Genomic DNA, 19,228 nt, shown 5'->3' with positions numbered 1-19,228 from the left:
CTCTATATCTAGTGTTCATAGCATGCTCTGCAAGTCCATTTTGTCAAGGCTGAAGGTATTGAATATAAATAACACTTGTCTTCTTCTATTCTAGCTGAATAAAAGCAGATCTTCCTGTTTGTCTGAAATAAGATAACCCACAAGAGCTAAGAATCTGATAGACACCTGGATAATCGAAATGTAGAAGCTTGTCCTTAGGAGAAGAGAAAGGTGGAGATTTTTCTGATGGGCGAAAGGCAACAAAAATATTCAGTGGTTTTAAAACTTTCACTATGAGTTCAGTAATGCTTTGCACATAAAGGATAGGAACATGAGTTATTTCTTCTGTATTTGAAGAGGTGGAGATACCAAAACTGTTCACAGCTCTTTTGATGAAAGAATTCTTAAAACTACTAGTCAATGTTTCCGAAATATAGAAAATAATAATTAAATATTTTTAATTATTATCTAGTCTACGTTGTCAATGGCCTAAAACAACTACGATTCTACATATATATTTCTCAATAACTTCGTAAGTTTGCAGATTCTTTGTGCTGCTAAATGATAAGCTGTTTTAAATGAAATGGTCATGAAGCACAGTGAGGTTAACAGCCTCACTAGTCAACCACTAATAATTCTTCTTGTAGTAAAATATTGTTGTAACAAATATTTTATCAGCATAATAATATTTCATAATCTTTCAGTTAATTAACTTTCAATTACTTAAAATAACAATACTATTTTCTGCAAAAAAATCATGTTAAGATTTTTTTTAGTTTAATTTCAGTATAATTTTCAGTATAATATCCTATAGTAAATTTTTTTATAATAGCACTGTGCTTATGGGTGGTTAACTGGAACTAGTAGTTGTTATAGTGACTTTGTTATAACAGTGTTTGCTAAACTGATAGTTAACTGTTGTAGTTTAAACCAAATTTATTTGTGGAATTTTTATATTTGAAATTCCTCGTTTTTATTGAATACAAATAAAAATCTGAGAAAAGATTTTAGTTTAGTCTTTAACTTAAAATATTTCATCTGTGTGTGTGTAATGCTAATACAATATTTTTACATAAATTTGCTCAGTACCAGTACAGGTACAGGAAAAGTTTTCTTTTAAATTCTCTATGAAATGTCACTATAAGAAAGTTTTTTCTGAGCAATAAAGGAAAAAAAAAAAACACTTACAGAATAAATGATTAACAACCCTACCAGTCATGATATCTATTTATGTGAAGGCTGCCATGAATGCAAAGTGCTCATTAAAAGTGCAATACCATTGCTATTCAGTTAAAATGACATGGATATGAAGTGTAAGATTATTTATATATGTCATCCAGATGGACATTAGTGCAGTTAATTTCATTAATTGTTGGGCTAAAATTACTTCTGAATCTAGATTTTTAATAAAAGCTTAGGATATGAATTATAACAATAGTTAAGAATATTGTACATACACATTTTAAATTTTCAAATGTTTTAGTAAAAAAAAAATTCATTTCTCAAAAGTAATATAAAAATGTAATTTACTAGTGTCTGAAATCCAAAGTTTCTTCATCATGATTATAATTCAGTAACACACATCGTCGAATGGAATTAAGATGGATCTAAAAAAGAAAATATCCAGTATTATTTAAGACGAAATATTATAAGCATGTATATATTGAGCTTTTCATATCAAAAGCTCATTTACACATGCTTTAAATGTCTCTTATATATATATCCACCTTTTGAAATGAGAAATTAATCCATAGTTTTATTATAAATATTTGGATGTTATCACTTCATTTATATATGCTCCAGGCAGATAAAAACATACTACCTTTTTATTTAAAAAAATATGGTATTTTTGTAAGAATTTGGTAAACTCTCAATCATTCTTCACATATTTTGGACTTCACTCCTATTTAGCATGAAGAAGATTTTCAAGAAAATAACAATGAACACAATCACATATGGTTTTTATGGTTTGAAATTTGTTTTATTCATAAACTGTTTGTAATTCTTAACAGATTTCATGTGTAAAATTTTTACACATGAAATCTGTTAAGAGAATATCTTATAGAGAAAATAACGAAGAGAGACCCCCCCCCCCCTTCCAATCCATTCTATGGGATTACTTGCTCTGGAATTTGAATTATCAATTAATGATAAGGAAGTTTCATTCATACAGTTTGGCTTGTCTGGGATATATACATGAAGCTTAATTCAATTAATTTGTGCATTAATATTACATATTTTGTTCTGAATTTTTTGTCAATGTGCTTGATTAAACATGCCACATTTTTTAACTGTCTGAACATCTGTACTTCTTATACTTGTTACCCACTTAGTCAGTATTATGTTTGTTATCTGTGTGTGTTCTCTGCACAGTTCTGGGGAAGGGAGAGGATCCTGCCACCTCCATATAAGACTCCATATAAGATCCTGCCACCTCCATATATGATTAACTCATCTTCAGCTGAAAGCCCTAATAAAGTACTTGCTTCCTAAACAGGATTCTAATCAAATATTCAGATAGAATCAGATTCAAACAGCTGCAACATTTTGCAGCTATTTGTCACAGAAGCACCATTCTGTCTCAGTTACAGCAATTATTTAAATGCATCAATATGTCCACTGGTTATTTCTGTTTGATTGTTGCCACCTCTATGCTACTGAATCACCTACCTTCAGTTCTGTTGAGGCTGTTTCAGTTCCAATATTTAACTTTGGAACTAAAGTTAAATTTGGAGTAGGACTGTTTACCCTGGTTCCTTGATGAAAACAGGAGGGACCTTATTTAACTAGGCATATAATATTAACATCCAATTAACATTCCACCTGATATTGTACAATACCAAACAATTTAGTATGCTATGTGTCAAACTGCTAGCCTATTCTTATTGTACAGTATCATGTGGATACTTGCTAAAAACAGGACACATCACAAGAAAGGAATGGACATTTGTCAAAGGTCCATCAAGTTATTCGCATTCATTGGAGACTATATGATGATCCTTCCCAATAATTACTCTATCAACAGAATAAATTCTAAATTAAAACTGAAAAGGTATAAAAACTAAATTATAATGCTGGAAGTTTATAAAACATGCTGGCTGTGGTGCCATATGGGAAGTATATTTATCCAAAAGGTACATTTGTAGAATGGGAGTGGGAAAGAAGGAACACAGTGACCAGCTTCTCTAGTAATCAATCACAAGTAACAGACCCATGCATAAAGCTGCTGATCACAATGCATGGTCCTTATTGCATACAGAGACTTCTTAGTTCTCAACAACTTGTAGATAATCAACAATAGTTGATTATCTACAAGTAAAGATATTCTGTTGATAAATCTTTGGATTAACTTCCTCAAGTCTGTAAAGTGGGATGCACAGGTCCTTTCTGTAAATATGGCTGATATAGCAACTAGCACATAACAGGAAAGCAAATGCATATTGCAGTGATGGACACTACTATAACACAATGTCTAAAAAAACTCTTTTAACCATCAATATTATGGAAATAGTAGTTTTGGCCAATCATACACATATACCAAATTCTACCTCCAGACTTCTGTTGCACATTGGTTTTTAAATGTGCACAGAAGATAAACCATGCTACCAGATGGAACCATAGTTCACATGTTAAGTCTCAGCTATTACTCTTACTTACACACACTAGTATGGACAAGGGTAATTTTTTTCCCTCTACAAAACTCAAAACTTTCAAAAGCCATTTCAGGCCTCCAATAATGTGGTGGTAGACTCACACCAAGAAATGAAATTCAACTGTTACGTAAAGAACATTACAAAAAAATGCATGTATACAGTGAGATTTGAACCTAAAGCATATTGATTGGAGAGCAGTAATGCTATCCACTCAAGACAACCAAGGCCAGCAATTATATAATAGAAATGGCTGGCCTAAAAAGAGACAAAATCACAAGTAAACTGACATTAAAAGAATACAAAATGGACAATTAAAGATACAAGGAACATGGAAGAAATAAAGAGGAAGGGAGGGAAATAACAAAGAAGAGACATTCTCATGAGTTAATCAACAGAAAGTTCAGAGGCATTAGTTTATAGTTCTGATTTAAACTGGTAAAATAATCTAAACTTGGGGAAATTGTTAACATAAACCATGCCTACTATTTTTTTAATTATTTAAAATCAATCTTTATAAGCCATGCCACCTATTTCCAGCTATTCATTCAAAAATCCTAATAGTGCTACTCTGTTGCCACTCAACATTGGAGGGCCATAATCGCAAAAGACTTTATGCGCAGGTTATGCAGACGGTGTGGTGTTTGTGGATGTGTGGAGTGAGTTTAATGGACAAAAGGATTTGTATAAGATGGATGGCTTACATTTGAATGGATTAGGTGTGCGAAGACTGGAAAAAGTGTTGCTAAGTGAAGTGAGAGTGGATGTGCAAAATCAGAGAAACCAGAACTATTAAGGAGGGGAGGAAGTGGATTTGCAGACATCAGTGAGGCAGTTGAATGTAGGAATGTTTATAATGTACCTGAGACAGCACGAAGGACAAGAAATCAGAATGGGATAGTTAGTATAATGCAGTGTTTCTCAAACTTCAGATATCCGCGGACCCCTTCTTAAATTTTCATTATTACCAAGTACCCCTAATTAATTCAAAAATTAATTAATTAATTAAAACAAATAAATTAATCAAAACAAATAAATTAATTAAAACAAATAAATTAATTAAAATAAATAAATTAATTTAAAATATTAAAAAATTAAATATCTATTTTATTTGAATTTATATGTTCATGTAAACAAAAAATACGATTTATTTTTAATAGAACCAAGCTTAAGGGTCAAAGCTGTATAACTGAGAGGAGACCTCCACATAGCCTTTAAAGGAATGCGGAGAACCGACCAGGGCTTCTGACCTAATGTCCAATCCTCACCTTCTCGTGGTGCACCCTGTTGGGTATCTACTTTGATACTGAACGAACGAGGATGGGCTGGCAATTTGGGATTTAGCCGACCAAATTGTATTCTTATTGGTTAAACCAAAATAAAAAATGATGGCACAACATGACAAAATTTCATGCCGGCTGGGGCGTCGCCTGGTTAAACAAGGCCCCCGTTGTTTTCGCCAGTGAACCAGGGCGAACAGCGAAAAGTCGGCTACTGGAACAAATCTGAAAACAAACCCCAACTCAACATCACCAGAGTTAAAGATCGGTACTATCAATGTAAGAAGCCTGAATGGCAAAGAAATGGAGCTAGCTGAGGAATTAGATAAGTACCAGATCGACATAATAGGGGTGACTGAAACAAAAAAGACCAAAACTGGTGAGATCTTTCTGAGCAATAAATACAAAATGTTATATTCAGGCAATGACAATCAAGGAAAAGAAGGAGTAGCCATAGTATTCAACACAAAATACGAGGCTAATCTTCTTGAATGGCAGTCAGTCTCAAGTAGAGTAATGTGGGCAAATATGAGAATGGGGAACTGGACAATGAGACTTATTTGTGCCTATGGTCCCACAGAAGGTTCTACTAAGGTAGAAGTGGAGGAATTTTTTGAGGCTTTAGAAAAAGCAACTGACACAATGAAAAAGGAAAAGTTGGTCCTTGTTGGGGATCTAAATAGTAGAGTAGGAAATGATTGTGAGACATACAAAAATATTTTGGGAAAATTTGGAGAAAAGAGCAAAGCTAATAATAATGGCAAATATCTGTTGGATTTCTGCTCAGGACATGGACTGGTTATTACTAACACCATGTTCCAACATAAAAATGTGCACAAATTCACATGGAGAGAAGAGGCTAGGAATAAGAAAAGTCTCATTGACTATGTTATTGTTGATAGTGATGTTTTCTCCCTGGTGCAGGACACCAGAGTGTACAGAGGATTTGAAATTGGAAGTGATCACTATTTAGTCTTGAGCAGGATAAAATTGAATTTCATATTGAAAAGAATAACATGTAAGAAAGTTTTAAAGCGAATAAAAGTTGAGCAGCTCTCAGATGTGAACTGTAGACTAAAATACAGAAATATTATTGAAAAGAAAATGAAAGAGTTTGAGAACAGGAATCAAACCTTGGAGATTCAGTGGCAAACTCTGAAGGAAACATTGATTGATTCTGCCAGAGAGGCATGTGGTGAGGTTGTGTGCAAGGATAAAAAAATCAGAACTCCCTGGTGGACACAGGAAGTTAAAGAGGCAGTGAAGGAAAAGAAGAAAGCATATCAAAAGTTCCTGGCAAATAAGGCAGCTGTTACTCTTACAGAATACAGAGACAAATGTAAGAAAGCTAAACAGTGTGTAAAACTAGCTACACAAAAGTCATGGGAGGACTTTGGCAAGAATATAGAAAATAAATATCAAGAAGGTGGCAAAATATTCTGGAGGTTGTTGAAGAAGCTTAGGAATGGAGGAAAGAGTGCTGTAAAAGGAATTAGAGATGATAAAGGTGAAATGAAAACAGGAGAAAAAGATATCCTTGAAATATGGAGTAATTACTTTGAAAAACTGCTAAATGAAACAAGCAGTGATGACAGCACAGTGATAAAAAACACTGACCAGGCATGCAGTCAGGAATACATATCCATACTTGAAGTAGAAAAAGCCATCAAAGGCTTGAAATGTGGAAAGGCAGCAGGAGTAGATGATATTCGACCAGAAATGCTGAAGTATGGTGGTATAAGAGTCTTACAGTGGCTGCACTGCATAGTTCAGAAAGCCTGGACAGAGGGACGAATTCCCAATGATTGGAGTAGAGCTCTCATAGTACCCATATATAAAAAGGGAAATAAAACTGAATGTGAGAATTACAGAGGTATTTCCCTACTGAGTGTTCCTGGCAAGATCTATGCAAGTATACTTGAGAAACGGTTGAGAAGAATTGTGGAAGAAAAGCTTGGTGAAGAACAAGCTGGATTCATGCCAAATAGAGGCTGTCAGGATCAGATCTTCACTTTACGACAAATAGTCGAGAAAGCATGGGAATATAACAAAGATCTGTATTTAAGTTTTGTCGATTTGGAAAAGGCATATGACAAGGTGCCAAGAGAGAAGCTATTCAATACGCTGCAGTTATATGGTGTCAATGGGGCATTATATCAAGCAATACTTAGTCTTTATTTGAGTTGTGAGTCAGCAGTTAGAATTGAAGGAAGTACAGGAAGATGGTTTAATGTTAAATCTGGTGTGAGACAAGGATGTACATTATCCCCCCTGTTATTCATTATCTATATGGATCACATTATGAAGGAATGTGGTATTAAACCTGACATCAAAATTGGAGATGTTAATGTCAGCTCTTTGCTTTATGCGGATGATGTTATACTTCTAAATAAATCCGCTACAAGTCTGCAAGATTCTCTGACTAAATTGAATAGCTGTTGTAATAGATATGGTATGAAGGTCAGCAATAAAAAGACAAAGACAATGAAAATAGGCAGAATCATTGAAAATGTCAACTGTGTTGTGAATGGAGAACCTGTGGAACAAGTAAAACATTTCAGCTACTTAGGCACAATTTTTACTGAAGATGGTAAACTAAATATAGAAATAGACAACAGAATCAGCAAAGCTGGTATCGTGGGAAGTCAATTGAATAAATTCATATGGAATAAGAAAGAAATTAGTCGGAACACTAAATTAGCTGTATACAAGACTGTGTTCAAACCAATTTTAACTTATGGATCTGAGAGCTGGGTCAGAAGTAAAACACTTGACCAAAGACTAGAGACCGCAGATATGAGAGTCCTGAGAAAGATTAGAGGCGTGAACAGATGGAATCAATGGCAATATCATATTAAAAATGAGGATATTAGGAAAGAACTTGACATTGTCAGCATCCAGGAATGCGTTAGCAGAGCTAATCTCAGATGGTATGGTCACTTAAATAGAATGGGAGAGGAAAGATTAGCAAAACAAGTGTTCTCTGCCAGGTTGGCAGGAAAACGACCCAGAGGAAGACCAAGATATAGGTGGATTGATACGGTACAAAGTGCCTTAGACGATAGAAATATAAGATCTGATAATGTTGGAGTCTTGACAAGTAACAGACTGATTTGGAGGAAAATTGTAGATAGGAAGTTAGTAATGATGTAATTTTTTCATGTAGTACTGTCATATCCTGTACACCCCTTGAGGGTACATGGCAGGAATTTGATGATGATGATGATGATGATGAACTTTATAAAGGTCCGCACGGTTAGCCTAGTGGCTTTGCGCTTCGCAACCATATGCCTGGGTAAGGAGTGTCCTAGGCTCGATTCCCGTCCACGACGTGAGGAGCTTAAGGATCTTCCTCAGCCATGGTCAAGTTAGCCGGTCTTGGGCGTGGGCCGCAGGGTTTTTTCCGCCAGTTTATCTGGGGTTTTTCATCCCGCAAGCAGGCAAACCGGCCCCGTGAATACACAGGTTACAGTCATAAATACTTACGGCAAGGAAGGCAACAGGAAACCACCTTGCTCATAATCATCTCTCCCTAGAATGGTAGCATATAGCTGCCCTCCCGCGGCCGTATGGCAGATGGGAACCAGAAGAAGAATAAAGTTTTACTTACTTGAAATAATTTATCATCAATGAGAGGAGTGAAATTGCTTATGGTGAGATAAAATTTCAGCAAAATTTGGCTCTATAGTTGTTAATTTCAATCTCAGATGCGGTTCGACATCTATAAAGCGATTCCTCTTCTTCGTCTTAATATCTACAAGGGCTGAAAATCCAACTTCACACAGATATGAACTTGGAAATAGAAAAATGAACCTTAGAGCTGTTAATTCAGGAAATTCATTCTGTATTTGTAGCCAAAATGATGATAACGCATTCTCACTGTATTTATTTTTTAGGAAACCGTCAGAAGCTAGTTCTAAAAGTTGTTCTTATTCTATTGACGATAGACCTTTTGGCATAAATTTGTTTTTATTAAAAGGGTATCTTATCCACTCAATATTAATGTCCAATTCAGAGAAATACTTTTCTAGATTCATTTGTAAGCTTTTTAAATGCTGCATGATAGTAATTTTCACATCATCATCAATTTGTTCATTTGAACTTGCGAGCAATTCATGAAGCAATGGAAACGCGTCAAATTCTCCATTACCAACCCGCTTTTGCCATAACTTCATTTTTGCCAGCGTGCCATTCACTTTATCTTGGACATGAAATATAGAAATTTCCTTGCCTTGTAAAGATAAATTAAGACGATTTAATACAGTAAATATATCTGCCAAGTATGCTAATTGACTGAGCCATTTCCAATTATGTAAATACTTTATCAATTCAAACTTTTCATCAAGAAAAACTTGTAGTTCATTCCGAAGTTCAAATAAACGAGTAAGAACTTTTCCACGAGAAAGCCAACGAACATCAGTATGGAAAAGAAGTTGTGTATAGTTGCTTCCCATTTCTTTGCAAAGTTGAGAGACAAGTCTGGCATTTAGAGGACGGCCTTTAATATAATTTATGATTTTTACAGCTTCATCAAGAACTTTTCTTAGGTCTGTAGACATCATACGTTTAGCCAAAGCCTCCCTGTGTATGCAGCAGTGTGTCGACTTTGCATTTGGTGCAACAGCTTGAATCCTTGAAACAAGCCCTTTTTTAGATCCGACCATGGATTTCGCTCCGTCCGTGCTTATTCCAACACAAATTTTCCAGCTTGTTTTGATGCATAAAGATATTTATGCTGTTGAATATTTCTTCTCCTGTTGTATGTTCTGGCAAGGGTTGGCAATATAAAAGGTTGTCATGAATTTTTTGATTTTTTTTGTACCTAACGAACACTAGAAGATTTGCAAAATTTTTAATGTCGGTGGATTCATCTACCTGCAACGCATAATAACGACTCTTACGTATATCGGATAACAATGTTTGTTTCATATTTTCAGCCATTTCAGTGATTCTTCGTTGAACGGTACTATTTGAAAGGCAAATCTGATCAAAAGATCTTTTTGCATTATCTTCGATCATAATTTCCGCTATTATTTTTGCTGCAGGCTTGACCAAAGTTTCAGGAATTGTTTCCGCTGCACCACTTTTTGCTATTAATAGCGACACACGATATGAAGCTTCTAAAGCCTTCATGTTTTCACCTCCTGACACGATCAACATCACTTTTTGAGATTCTTTTAAATTTTTTAGTTTATTTTGAAAAAATTCGACAGGTTTGTCCTTGCATTCATTATGTTTCGATTCAAAATGGCGATTTAAATTACATGGTTTCATGCTTTCATTTTTTAAAGTTTCACAGCAAATTACACATAATGGAATAGGTTCCTCTTCATTTCCCGTCCACGAAAATCCACATTTCAAGTAATTTATATCGTACTTATGAAGTCTTCTCATCTTCTTCCTAGTTGGTTCTTTAGAGATGTCAGACGACAAACACTTATCAATTTCACTTGATCCAGATACAATAAACATTTTCTTGTTGCTGACAGCTACTTGTATCTACTATGTTCCTCTCTTTTGCGCATTTTAAAAATCCAGTCTTTAACCAGTGATCCATACTTAAGAATTTGAAAACTAAAAAAAAAAAATTAACGTATTTAACGAACAGTCCTTCAACAAATGGCTAGTGAAAGCAGAAATCAAAACAGACAGCAATGGTAGGCCAGTAGAGATAAAGCAGCTATGAAGACGTCCATGTGATTGGTGCAGTATTAACAAAAGATAGCGCTACTAATTGACAAAAGCAAGCCGACAGTTCAGTTGAAATGCTAATTCTCTTCAACTGAATTCCTTGCATAATATCTAAAACACATTCACTATATATTTCTTAGTTTTAACATGTTCACTCAAACAAAACCATAGATTGCCGGTGCACCATATGGTTTTGATTGTCTACTATACAGCATTTTATGTGAGAGGGGTCATGCGATTCATTAGTTCCGTTTTTACCCAGTTGTCTCTAATTGCACTATTTGTTGAGAAACATATTACACAGCCTGCAGATGTCTCTGTACCTTATTCAGTGATACAATAGGAACATTTTACGATCTCAAACTTAAATTTTATTCCATGCATTAATGATGCATAGCCGAAAATTGCCACGGACTCCCTGAAGACCTTTTGCAGACCACGGGAGTTTTGAGAAACACTGGTATAACGCATCAAAATAGGAGTGAGACAAATGGACCTCTGCATTTCATGTATACTAATGCTAGGAATATTAGGAACAAGAAGGAAGAATTTTTGGCCTTGGTTGGCTCTTCCTGCCCACAGGTTATTGGCATTAGTGAAACATGGCTGACAGAAGATGATATAGTTAGTGGGATAGAATGTGTAGGGTATAGTGTGTTCAGGAGGGACAGAGAGAATAAAATGGGGGGGGGGTGTTATTGATGATAGTTGATGAACTGCAACCAAGGAGAATAGAAGTTGTATTGCAGGATAGTGAAAAGAGCTCATTTGAGGTTATTTGGCTTGAGATTGAGACTAACGGAACAAAATGTACAGTTGGGTGCTGCTATAGTCCAGGTGATGGAATAGATGGTGGAGATAGTATGCATAAGCAAATTGATGAAATGAGTGGAAAGAGGGCAATTATTATGAGGGATTTCAACCATGGTAACATTGATTGGAAGGAGGAGAGGACACATATGAGGAAGGAACTGGATTTTATCCAATTACTGAGGAATAACTATCTGAGACAGTATGTAATGGAAAATACTAAGTGTTCGAGAGTGCTTGACCTAGTAATAGCATCTGAGAATTTGACTGTAATGAATATGACCATGTTGCCACCTATTGGTGAGAGTGCTCATAGGGTCTTGACCTGAGAGGTGACTAAATGTGCGAAATTTTCGATTAAGACATGGTACATGTGGAATTACCGTGCTGGCAAGTATGACAAGCTTAGGAGATTGCTTGGTTCAGTACCATGGCATGTAAAACTGAAGGCTGGATGTTGATAGGGCATGGGAAGTGGTCAGGGAGCATTTGCAGGAGGTTATGGCTGGCTGACTGTATACCTAGAGTCCAAATAGTAAATCAATTAAATGGATGAATAATGCCATTAAACTTGAGTTGCAGAAAAAGAAACAACTGCGGTAGGAATTTAAGGAGAAAGGTGACCTGCAGACACATGAATGGTATAAAGCACAGGCCAGAAGGGTAACAAGTGTGGTGAGAAAAACAAAAACGGATTATGAAAGGAAATTAGCCATGCAAGCTAAAGAGAATCCCAAACAGTTCTTTCAATATGCTGCTAGTAAAAGAAAAACTGTATATGGCAGAATGATTTTAGGGAACGCTGATGGCAGGGAGGTCACCAAATCAGTTGATATAGTGAAATTACTGAGTTAGCACTTTGCAAGAGTATATCATCCAGGTGGTGACATTGAAGGAATGAAGGAACCATTAGTTTATATGGGAATTGTGGTGAATGAAGTGGAGGTGAATAGTCTATTACAGAACCTTAATGTGAATGACTCAGATTAAACAATAAGGGCTGACCTTATTGTTTAATCTGAGTCTCGGGTCTGGTTTAGTCCCGAATTGGTGGAAAGAGGAGAAAATAGTTCCATTGCATAAAGGAGGATCCAAGACTACTGCTGCAAATTACCGAGCGATCAGCATATCAGGAGTTGTTGTCAAGGGAAAAATACAGGAATGGATTGATGAAAATGAGATGCTGTATGGGGGACAGCATGGTTTTGTGAAGGGTATATCATGCCTCAGTAACTTGCTCAGGTTTTATAACACAGTGACAGCTGAACTAGATAGGGGTAATGGGTTTACAGTTATACTGCTGGACCTGGCTAAGACCTTTGACAGAATACCACATGGAAGTCTAATCCATAAACTTCAATATATGGGAATGAATATAGGAAGGGTGAGATGGATAGGAGGGTGGTCGATGGAGAGATACCAGAGAGTATTTTACTCAGGAGTAGAGTCCAAAAGACGGCCTGTGACGAGTGGTATGCTGCAGGGTTCTGTTCTTGGACAGCTACTGTTTAATTTGTTCATTAACAATATAGGGAAGGATCTGAGAGGAATGGTTCATTTGTTTGCTGATGATGCTAAGTTGGGTAGGGCAATAATGAATGCAGAAGATGTCAAAGTCTTGCAGGATGATTTGGATAGAATGGAGGTCTTCGCTAAGGTGAATGGATGTCAATTTAATGTGGCAAAATGTAAGGTTATGCATTTTGGGGTGAAAAGATTAGCAGCAGTATATCACATTGGTGGAACTGCACTCCAGGAGATTGATGAGGCCAGGTCCTTGGGAGTGTTGGTGGATAGGGAGTTGAAGTTTAGGGGGCACATCGCAAAAGTGGCTAAATCAGCTCATCAAATCACTTGGATGCTGACGAATCCTTTGACAAGTAGAGATAAGCAAGATATTATTCCTCTGTATCGAGCCTTGATAAGAACCCATCTTGATTACTGTGTCCAGATCTGGTCACCTAGGTTTCTTCTTGATGGGGAGGAGGTTGAGAGGATCCAGAGGCAAGTGACCGAGATGATAGCAGGTCTATGGAATGAACCTTATGAAAACAGGTTTAAGATTTGTGGGTTGCAGAAATTGGTTGATAGGCGAAAAAAGGGAGATATGATTGAGACATTCAAATTGCTGAAGGGATTAATTCAGAGGATATTTTTGAGAACAGGACTCGTGATGGGAGGACTAGGGTACATCCATTGAAGCTGGGCAAGAGTGTAGTTAGTAAGGGTATTAGAGCTAGGATTTTTACTTTTAGAATGGTAAATGAATGGAATAAGCTGCCTGAGTCTGTTGTGGGTGCTATGACAGTGAATCAGTTCAAGGCAAAGTATGATAGATATTGTGTGAATGTCAAATAGGGCCTCCCTCGATGAGTCTAAGGACTCCTTGGAGCCACCCATAATATAATAATAATAATATCCACTTTGCTGGAATCACAGCTAATTGTTATAGAAGTTTACCATTAATATGCATTTTAAACAAAACTTTCTTATGCTGATAATGCACTATAGACTTCATTATGAAATATTTGTAGATTTTCAAATATCTAGTAGCAACACTTATTTGTTTTACATCTACTATAGTGTATACATGTTATTCTCAAAAATTAATATATTCTGTAATATGATTTTACATCATTACTTTTCAACATTTTATTTATGACAACAATCTCTAACATCTAGATACTTAATGAAAGTAATTTTATGGAATGCTAATCTCTTAAATAAAAGTATACAGAAGAGTTGAAAAATAAACAGATCAATATTAAGAGTAATGGGAAATTGGAATAGCTTGTTTTAGCTCTTCAGACTTTCAGCTAAATAACATGATCATTTTAAAAAGAGGAAAACAATAACCTCCCCTTCCTAGACACACTAGTCACCCGTCAACCTGATGGAACCTTGGTTTTCTCAGTTTATAGAAAACCCACCCATACAGGCAGATACATTCACCAACAATCCCATCGCCTCCCCCCCCTCACAACAAGATGGAGTTATTAAGACATTATTCAACAGGGCAAAAATAATCTGTTCAAATGATCAAGCTCTAACCACTGAACTAAATCACATCCGTGACACTTTCTCAGCCAATGGCTACCCCAGCCCCCCAAAATCCAAAAAATACTTAACCCAGTTATCCACAACCCACCACCCCCTCCCCTTCACAAAAAAGATTACTCTAAATCCATCACCATTCCCTACATCCGAGGCACCTCGGAAAAAAAAATCAATAAAATCTTAAAAAAACATGACTTGACCACTTGTTACAGCCCACATAGAAAACTGGCATCCCTTATCCGCTCCACTAAAGACCAACCACTTCCCCTAGACCTACCTGGTGTATACCAGGTCCCTTGCAGCTGTAAATTGTCCTACTTTGGCCAAACAGGCAGGACAGCAAATATCAGAATCTCAGAACACAAGGATTACATCCGATTTCACCAGTACAGCCACTCTGGGCTTGCAGACCATGCTCTGGATATTCGCCACAGAATAAAATGGAAGAAAGCCACAGTAATACACCGCAGCAAGTTCAAGTATGAAAGACTATTCATGGAATCGGCCTCGGCCCTTAGGAACATGCCAAACCAACAAATTTGGATGCATGAGACTGCCCCAAATTTGGGAAACTTTTATCAGAAGAACCTCAGCCCAAAGGCCAAGAACTACCAATATAGCCCGCCAGGGGGCACCATCAGGACTTTAGGAAAATGTTAGCTTCCTAGCTTCAGTCTCATTTGCTGTTATTAGTACTTGTGTGCATGTGTCTTTGTAGTAAGTTCCCAAGAAGATGGCAACGTGACGTTTGCCGAAATATCGGAAAGTATATATTAAAGTTTATTTAATTTATATTTCTAGTATACGCTGTCAATTCCTTAAATATTAGTTATCATGATCATTTTAAAAGTTCTGCACACTCTGCATGCATGGCCAGTAGAATGATATCTCAACTTTACACGAGCTTTAACCCAGACTTCTGGTATTTCTGCTCAGAAAAATAACACATTAAAATGGAGAAAGAATCAGACTCGAGTTGGATACTGTACAATGCAAAAATTTAAACCTTATATGGAAAAATCTAACTGAGATTCACAATACTTGATGTAAAGTTTCTGGAGATGGTGCATCGGAAGTGTTGTCCACAGCTGTTGATGGCCATCAATGAAAAAATGCTGGACAAGAAGTACTTGTCATCCATACTTTTCCATGTGATCAAACACTTCAGGTGAAACATGTGACATTACATTGCCATACAAAGTAATTTCTCTGGTTGTAGACATGTCAGGTCTTTTGCTACGTCCAAAAATTCAGCAAAAGACCTGACATGTCTGTAATCTATACCACAGCCCTCACCGGCGTAGATTGCAGACAATGCAAGGTCACATGTTTTACCTGAAATATCTGATCCCATAGAAAACTATGGACAGCATGTGCTTTCTCACTCTCTCTAGAGTCTGACAACATAAGCCCTATCTGTTTTATGCTTACATGTAAACCTACAGATGCTATACCATACTGGCTTTTGAAACCAGATCTGACAGAATAAGGTGATTAATCCTTATTCCTGTAGTCTCTTGTCTGTATATGGCATGTGCTCTGCTATACAGTTTGCTTATTTTGTAAAATGAAAAACCCAAGTTTCCAGGAGGGAAAAAACTCTGCCATCTCCATATGAAATTGACTACATCACCTTCAAGTGAAAAGTCCTGATCAAGGTTCTTTGCATCCTAGATGGGAATCAAACCCAGGTCTTTCCAACCAAAGGGCACTGTTGAAACCAACTGAGCTAATGGAGGCTTTGAAGTGAGCCCTACAAACTTCAATTTGTTCTCCAATCTAAGAGAACCACTCTATGGGAAACTATTCACTACCACAGATGAGATTTCTGCTGCAACAATCTGACTTATCAAATACATCAACAAAAAAAGGTTGATGTGTTTGATATTACTTATCAAACAGATCAACCTTTTTTGTTTACTGACAGGAATATATGGCTTAATCAAACAATGTGCAGCAGTGATAAGACAAAATGGAAATTATACTGAAACCTGTAAATGTGTTTTGTTAATTAAATTTTGAGTTAACAGCAGGAGTACAGTGTACAGAACTTCTGAAATGACTATAACATATTTATAAGACAGATTGGCTAGGGAAGGTGTTCAGCCAATTGCACATGTGAACCATATTTCAACTATAAAATATCAGAGAAAGAGGTGTATCATCTATATTCAAACTGGAAGGGGAACAAAGAAAGCTTAAAAAATTTTAAAACTTTTATTTAAATTTAAAAAAATATTAAAAAACAACATAAAATTAATGCTTATTAATAAGAAGAAATAAATCAGCATTTTTAGAATGCTAGATCATATAACCAATAGATATCAGCAATAACCTTACATTGTTTGCATTAATTGTAGGAAACATATTCTGAAACATCGATGTCATCAATTTCAGGTGCATTCCTTCACCACTAAAGTTGTTCATGACCAGGAGAGGATGACTGTTATAAAGTGAGGCATACACAAGAGGGCGTTTCAATGATGACAGAACATCACATGAGAGAGAATAGTTATTTATTTTAAAAGTTAATGTTGGTCCTCTTGGAAGTTTGGCAATGCGAACATACATACCCAACTTAGTCTTTGTAAAAATTACCAGATGGGTTACATTCAAATAACCTGCTACAGCTACAAAATCTTTAATAACATTTCTCTTCTGAACCTATAGAAAACAGTAATATTTTCAATTAATAAGTTAAATATTTCAGTTAATATTTACTTTAAAAAAATGCTGGTTGTAACCTCAGTCAATAGGTAGGAAATAGTAATTAACAGGAGTAGGACTGTTTAGAGTTAACTTTTTTTTTTTTTTAATATATATGTATCAACCACATGCACAAAACACAACAGTGCATAATTCAAAAATTAGAATGGCAGCATTTGAATGAAGTAATGCAGAACTTAAGTTCTGCATTACTTCAACCTTGGCAACTCAGGGTCTGGCTCCCACTGACGAGACCTCAATAAAGGTCGAAGCCGGTCTGGGTAGTGGCCCTTCCCTTAATACATAGCATCATACATGTTTGCAAGGAGATGTGCTTTGCATTATGGGAGATACTAAGGAAAGTGATCAAAGCTTACTCCACCTTTACCACGAGTTGCTGCTTGTTTGCTTACTTGGGAAAAAGGATTAAAATCAAGTTTATAAAATTGCTTGGTATCTTTAATGTATAGTATACCCAAGGTAAAAATCTTTCTACATATCATCATCGTCATCATCATCAACAACCATGGGTCCAATGCCCGTAGGTGTCAGCCATCTTGATATGATTCTTCCATTGCATTCTATTTTGTGCAAGATGACTCAGTTTGTGTATAGAGTTTCCACAACATTTGACGATGTCATCGCCCCATTCTCTGTTTGGTCTTCCTCTTTTGTTCTTTCCTTCAATCATTCCAAACAGCAACGTTTTTAATTTTCTCTCATCATTCATTCAACATATATGGCCAAATAGACGTAGTCTCTTTTTGATTATTTTCTGGATCAGGTTTTCTTTTGGTTGTATTCGTCTGCATATTTATATATATATATATATATATATATATATATATATATATAAAAAGTATTCTATCCTCTCCCATAGTCCCTGATGGACCGTTAGGTCATTCATGGCTGAGCCATGAACATCTAATGGGCAGTGAATTAAGACAGATGGCACCCATCTCCTCTTCTATCTTCGTCTATATGTCCTATGGCTGTATCCTGTATGTTCATGGGTCCAGTTTCCCTGTTTGCAGGATGAAAACCCCCAGGATAAACTAGGGAAAAAACCCTGCTGTCCATACCCAAGACCGACTAACTTGGTTATGGCTGAGGAAGAATCTTCAGCTCCTCACGTCTCCGACAGGAATCAAACCTAGGACACTCCTTCCCCAGGCATATGGTTGTGAAGCGCACAGCCACTAGGCTAACCACGTGGACTATAAAAGTACAATAGCATCTTTTCACTACTAACACGAATGCCTTTAATATCTTTATACAATGTTGAAATTGTTGTGTGTTTTGCATTATAGGTTACTAAAGCAAATTAATCATGGAAAATTAATCATTTTCCATGATTAATTTTCCATGTCTTTGTTAGAATACCTGGAAAAAAAAAATAAAACAAAAAAAATTATTCACATTTTAGACTCCTCATGACTTATGGGCTACCCTGTATATGAATTATATTGTAAAAGAAAGTGATATTAGACCTGAAATCAAAATTGAAGATACCAAACAGCTCTTTATGCTGATGTTGTTGCGCTCTTAAAGAAATCCAGTAAAAATCAGAAGAATTCCCTGACTAAACTGAATAATAGCTGTAATAAATTGGTAGGAAAATCAGCAATAAAAAAAGACAAGGAAAACATTTCAGTATTTAGGCACAATTATTAATGAAGATGGCAAACTAAACATGGAAACAGAATAGTGGAAATTACCAAAGCTGAATTGGTAAGAAGTCAACTGAATAAATTTATACGGAATAAGAAAGAAATTAGTCAAAACACTAACTAGTTATATATGAAATTTTGTGCCCATTAAATAACAAGTTTTTTTTTAATAACATTAAATAAACAGAATTGAGCAAAACAGTATCTCCTTTTAACCAGTAGAGTGTGCTCTTGCCAATAATCACATGCACATTGCAAGAGCCTCATTAGCTCAAGCATAGATGCTTGAGCTAATGAATTTGAAAATGGAAAACAGAGCAGTGATAAAATTTTATTTTTAAATGGACAAATCTGCCTCAGAAGCATATAATCTTAAAATGGTGTA

General features: G+C 35.9%; 1 protein-coding gene across 1 annotated transcript in view; it reads right to left on the bottom strand.

Moving 5' to 3' along the window:
• The window catches only part of ppan (Brix domain-containing protein peter pan), a 109,742-nt gene that overhangs the window by 45,598 nt on the left and 44,916 nt on the right, over window positions 1-19,228 (bottom strand). Inside the window, exons 4-5 of the mRNA XM_090409224.1 lie at window positions 16,808-17,131; window positions 1,510-1,586 (exon numbers count right to left, since the gene is read on the bottom strand). Of these exons, the coding sequence (XP_090265350.1) occupies window positions 1,510-1,586; window positions 16,808-17,131 (401 nt within the window). The remainder of the gene's footprint in view (window positions 1-1,509; window positions 1,587-16,807; window positions 17,132-19,228) is intronic.

Source organism: Typopeltis vanoorti, chromosome 19, assembly GCF_054136105.1.
Source record: "Typopeltis vanoorti isolate ZY-2024b chromosome 19, IOZ_Tvanoo_1.0, whole genome shotgun sequence".
NCBI lineage: Eukaryota > Metazoa > Arthropoda > Arachnida > Uropygi > Thelyphonidae > Typopeltis > Typopeltis vanoorti.
Note: the sequence above shows the minus strand (reverse complement) of the source record. Positions and strands in the feature narration are given on the sequence as shown.